This window comes from Rutidosis leptorrhynchoides, chromosome 1 (genome assembly GCF_046630445.1).
Source record: "Rutidosis leptorrhynchoides isolate AG116_Rl617_1_P2 chromosome 1, CSIRO_AGI_Rlap_v1, whole genome shotgun sequence".
In the NCBI taxonomy this organism is placed as follows: domain Eukaryota; kingdom Viridiplantae; phylum Streptophyta; class Magnoliopsida; order Asterales; family Asteraceae; genus Rutidosis; species Rutidosis leptorrhynchoides.
This window is the reverse complement of record NC_092333.1, coordinates 477,059,447-477,062,849: the sequence shown is the minus strand read 5'-3', so window position 1 is coordinate 477,062,849 and position 3,403 is coordinate 477,059,447. Positions and strand designations below refer to the sequence as shown.

Sequence of the window (3,403 nt, the reverse complement as noted above, 5' to 3'; positions counted from 1 at the left end):
AGTGGTTTCGTGTTCTATATGGGAGATACGGCATTCACATAGAGCTCGAAGAAGCAACCCATTGTGACTCTGTCAACGTGTGAATCCGAGTTTGTAGCAGCAACATCGTGCACCTGTCATGCAATATGGCTCAGGAAGTTACTAAATGAGCTTAATTTTTTCCAAAAGGAAGCTACGGAGATATATGTGGATAACAAGTCTGCGATTGCTCTAGCAAAGAATCCAGTCTTCCATGATCGAAGCAAGCACATCGATACGAAATACCATTTCATCAGGGAGTGTGTTACAAATAAAGAGGTGCAGATAAAGTACACGAAGTCATTCGACCAAGTTGCTGATATTTTCACAAAGCCTCTAAAACACGAGACTTTTCAGAGATTACGGAATATGTTCGGAGTGAAGAAATCAAGTTTAAGGGGGGCTGTTGGAAACTAAACTTGATTTAGGCTATTTGTTTTGGATATGGGCTTGCAAGTATACAAGTATATGGATCAAGATTGTAGTCCAATATCTAGAAACTTCATGTAATGTGTAGTAGTCAATGTGTGTAGAATAATCATGTAAAAATATCTAAGTCTAGAAAATACTTGGGAAATATCTAGATATTAGTTGATGAAGAGTTCTAGACTACTCCAATGAGTTGTATAAATAGAGGGCTTCACCCCTCATTTGTAATCAAGCAAAACAATAAGCAAGAAAACAAAGTTTTCAAGATTAATCAAACATCTAAATCATCAATCCTCTCTTCCACAAATAATATACACATAACCTCCTATTTCTAACATTATAAGTATATCACACCCCGCAATATGATTTAATGTGGCTGTATTCTAGCTCGAACTGCGAGTCTTTGTCATAGAAGTCAAGGTACCCGAAATGATCAAATGAGTTGAACTTTCTCACATGATCTTCATCAACTAACTCTTCTGGTACAGTTATGATCCCCTTGTGGTATGTAAACAACCCTAATGAGTACCTATGTTCATTCCCTTCAACAACGACTCGATGATAAGGTGAGTGCACTCGATCATTACTCCAAGCCTATATTACAAATACATAAAACTTGATATAATTAGTATTAATTAGTCATGAATTTGTTTTATGTTTGTGTATCTGATTATATGGATGAGCTAGTATGAATGATCACATATGAAATGAATATTAATCGTACCTTGAACGCATCGCCGGCCATAACCAAGAAAGACGAAGAAGGGTACTTCACAGGAATCCAATCATTATCCTTGGTTTTAATCTCTAATCCCTTCACTTGATTTTGGCTAAGTATGGATATGAAGGTCTTATCTGTGTGAGATATGGAACCTATTTTAGTCTCATTCGCGCTTGGCGGTCTGTATTTCATGACTCTAAGAAGATATGTCACAGATTCATTATAGTATTCATGGTAATTGCTCACTCCGTAGCTTTCAAACACCAACTTCCTAACTGTTTCTTCAATTTCAGAGACTAGTTTCGCGTAGGACTGAATCATTTTACTGTTATATGGAAGAAACCATCACAAATTAGGGATTGGAATCCAATCAAATCAAAAACTAACTTTACATTATTTGAATAGATTTATTATATGCATGATTCTAACACATTAATCCGTTATTATTTATAATAATCTTTTCTATTTTGATAATTACAGGTAAACGAAAAAGGTTTTTCCTGTTCAGGTTGTCGGGAAAGGGAAATACTATTTTACTCAAATATATGTGCCGAATAGATTATCGCTTGTTTTTGACATTTTTTTTTGGTCAACTCAAAATATGTTGCTAGTAATTGAGGTTATATGAACTTTCTTATGAAAATATCATAACCCAAACTACTAGACTAACTTAGTTATGTGAGTAGATAATTACGTAATAACTAATTACCAGAAATCATCATTTCCTGAGGGCCACATAACATTGGCGAAGCTATTAACTCCATGAACACTTGTAGCATTTTCAATTCCCAAGCTTTCTAGAAGTGGAAGAAAAGGGAGTTGGCCAACATAGCCATGGTAAGCCTTAGGTGAAGTGTTTCTAACTTTTGTATCAATAGGAAGATCAAATAGGGTTTTTAAAGCATCATATACTTTTGTATTAACTTCTTCAGTTATCTCATCACAAACAACCAAAAAGCAACCATACTCTTCAAGTGCATGCCTCACTTCGTTGCATGCAAAAGAAGTCTTGAAACTTGTAGTTTGCTTCATATCTACCATGTTAATAACAGGAATGTTAGGTTGTGCAACAAAACCCATATTTTTGTGTGTGGTTGTGTGAGAGAGAGAATCTAATGGAGGAATAATTTCAGGTAATATTTGGTTTTTTTGTGAAATTGTTATATTGTGATACTAGAGAATAGTGTATTTATAAAGATATAGGTGGTTGACATAAAGGAGGTTTATATTCTTCTAACTTCCTAGTTTTTGAATTATTTTTGTTATCAATGAATTTAATCAAAGGTTGTTGATTATTGGATGCAATGTTTCTTGATGTGTCACTCTTTTGCTGACCTAATGACATTAGCTACATTTCAACCACCATTTCATCCTAGTGGCAAAATACATTTGGACTTTGAGCAAACAAAAAGACAAAGTAGTGGAGCTTGTCAAATTAAGAACATATATATTTTATTTATTTATTTCTTTTTGCCACAAACACAAAACCTATATAAAACAAGTCTTTGAAATCAATCCAATAATAAAAACATTTACCAAAAATCATTAAAGTTTTATACCAGACCGAAATAATGGGTTTTGTTGCACATAATTCTTTGTTTTGAGGCAACATCGAAAATCAGATCGAAGCCGAATTCAAATGTTAAAATTGAAGCTAAACTATAAACGAATTTGCATTCATTTTGTTTTAGTAAATGTAAAAAAAAATTAAAAAAATAAAAAAAAATAAAAAAATAAAAAAAAAGACATGACATAACCAAACTAATCTTAAAATACGAATTTTGAATTCAGTTTTAAAATTGTTTTATGATCTATATTAAAAGTTTAGGCTATTTATTAATAATTTAGTTTATTACTATTACGAGAAAAATGCTAATATGGTGGTGACTAAACTCTTGTTTGCTGCTACGATTTATTTTGTTTGGGAAAAACGGAATAACCGAATGTTTAAAGGTCGTCAAAGGTATTGATGTGTTGTATGGGGAAATCTACTCTACGGTTAGATTGAAGCTCTTGTCTGTACGGTTTAAAGAATCAAGGCAAGTTAAGGAATTGCAGATCCCATGGAATATTGCTTACGCGAGGCTTTCATGTGTTGTTTTTGTCCACATGTCTGTTTAGAGGTTTGTTTAGTTGTAGGTTGATCTTGCAATGTGCGCTCAAAAAAGTGCTTTTGATTTGACGTAACATTATCATTCTTTTATTTTGTTAATAATAAAAGCTCATCGGGATAAC

General features: G+C 33.1%; 1 protein-coding gene across 1 annotated transcript; it reads right to left on the bottom strand.

The window, feature by feature from the left end:
* Positions 1-667: 667 nt before the first annotated feature.
* Positions 668-2,312, bottom strand: LOC139874825 (probable 2-oxoglutarate-dependent dioxygenase AOP1). Its single transcript, XM_071862219.1, has 3 exons — positions 1,878-2,312; positions 1,172-1,493; positions 668-1,041 (listed from the first exon to the last, which is right to left on the bottom strand). Exons 1-3 carry the CDS (start codon positions 2,246-2,248, stop codon positions 796-798), a joined length of 939 nt encoding a protein of 312 aa, XP_071718320.1. The 5' UTR covers positions 2,249-2,312; the 3' UTR covers positions 668-795.
* Positions 2,313-3,403: the final 1,091 nt, after the last annotated feature.

Coding starts and splice junctions, on each gene's coding strand:
- LOC139874825 (XM_071862219.1), bottom strand. CDS start 2,248: ATGGGTTTTGTTGCACAACCTAACATTCCTGTTATTAACATGGTAGAT. Junction 1,494..1,877: donor TCAGGAAATGATGATTTCTG/GTAATTAGTTAT, acceptor TCCATATAACAG/TAAAATGATTCAGTCCTACG. Junction 1,042..1,171: donor TGGCCGGCGATGCGTTCAAG/GTACGATTAATA, acceptor TTTGTAATATAG/GCTTGGAGTAATGATCGAGT.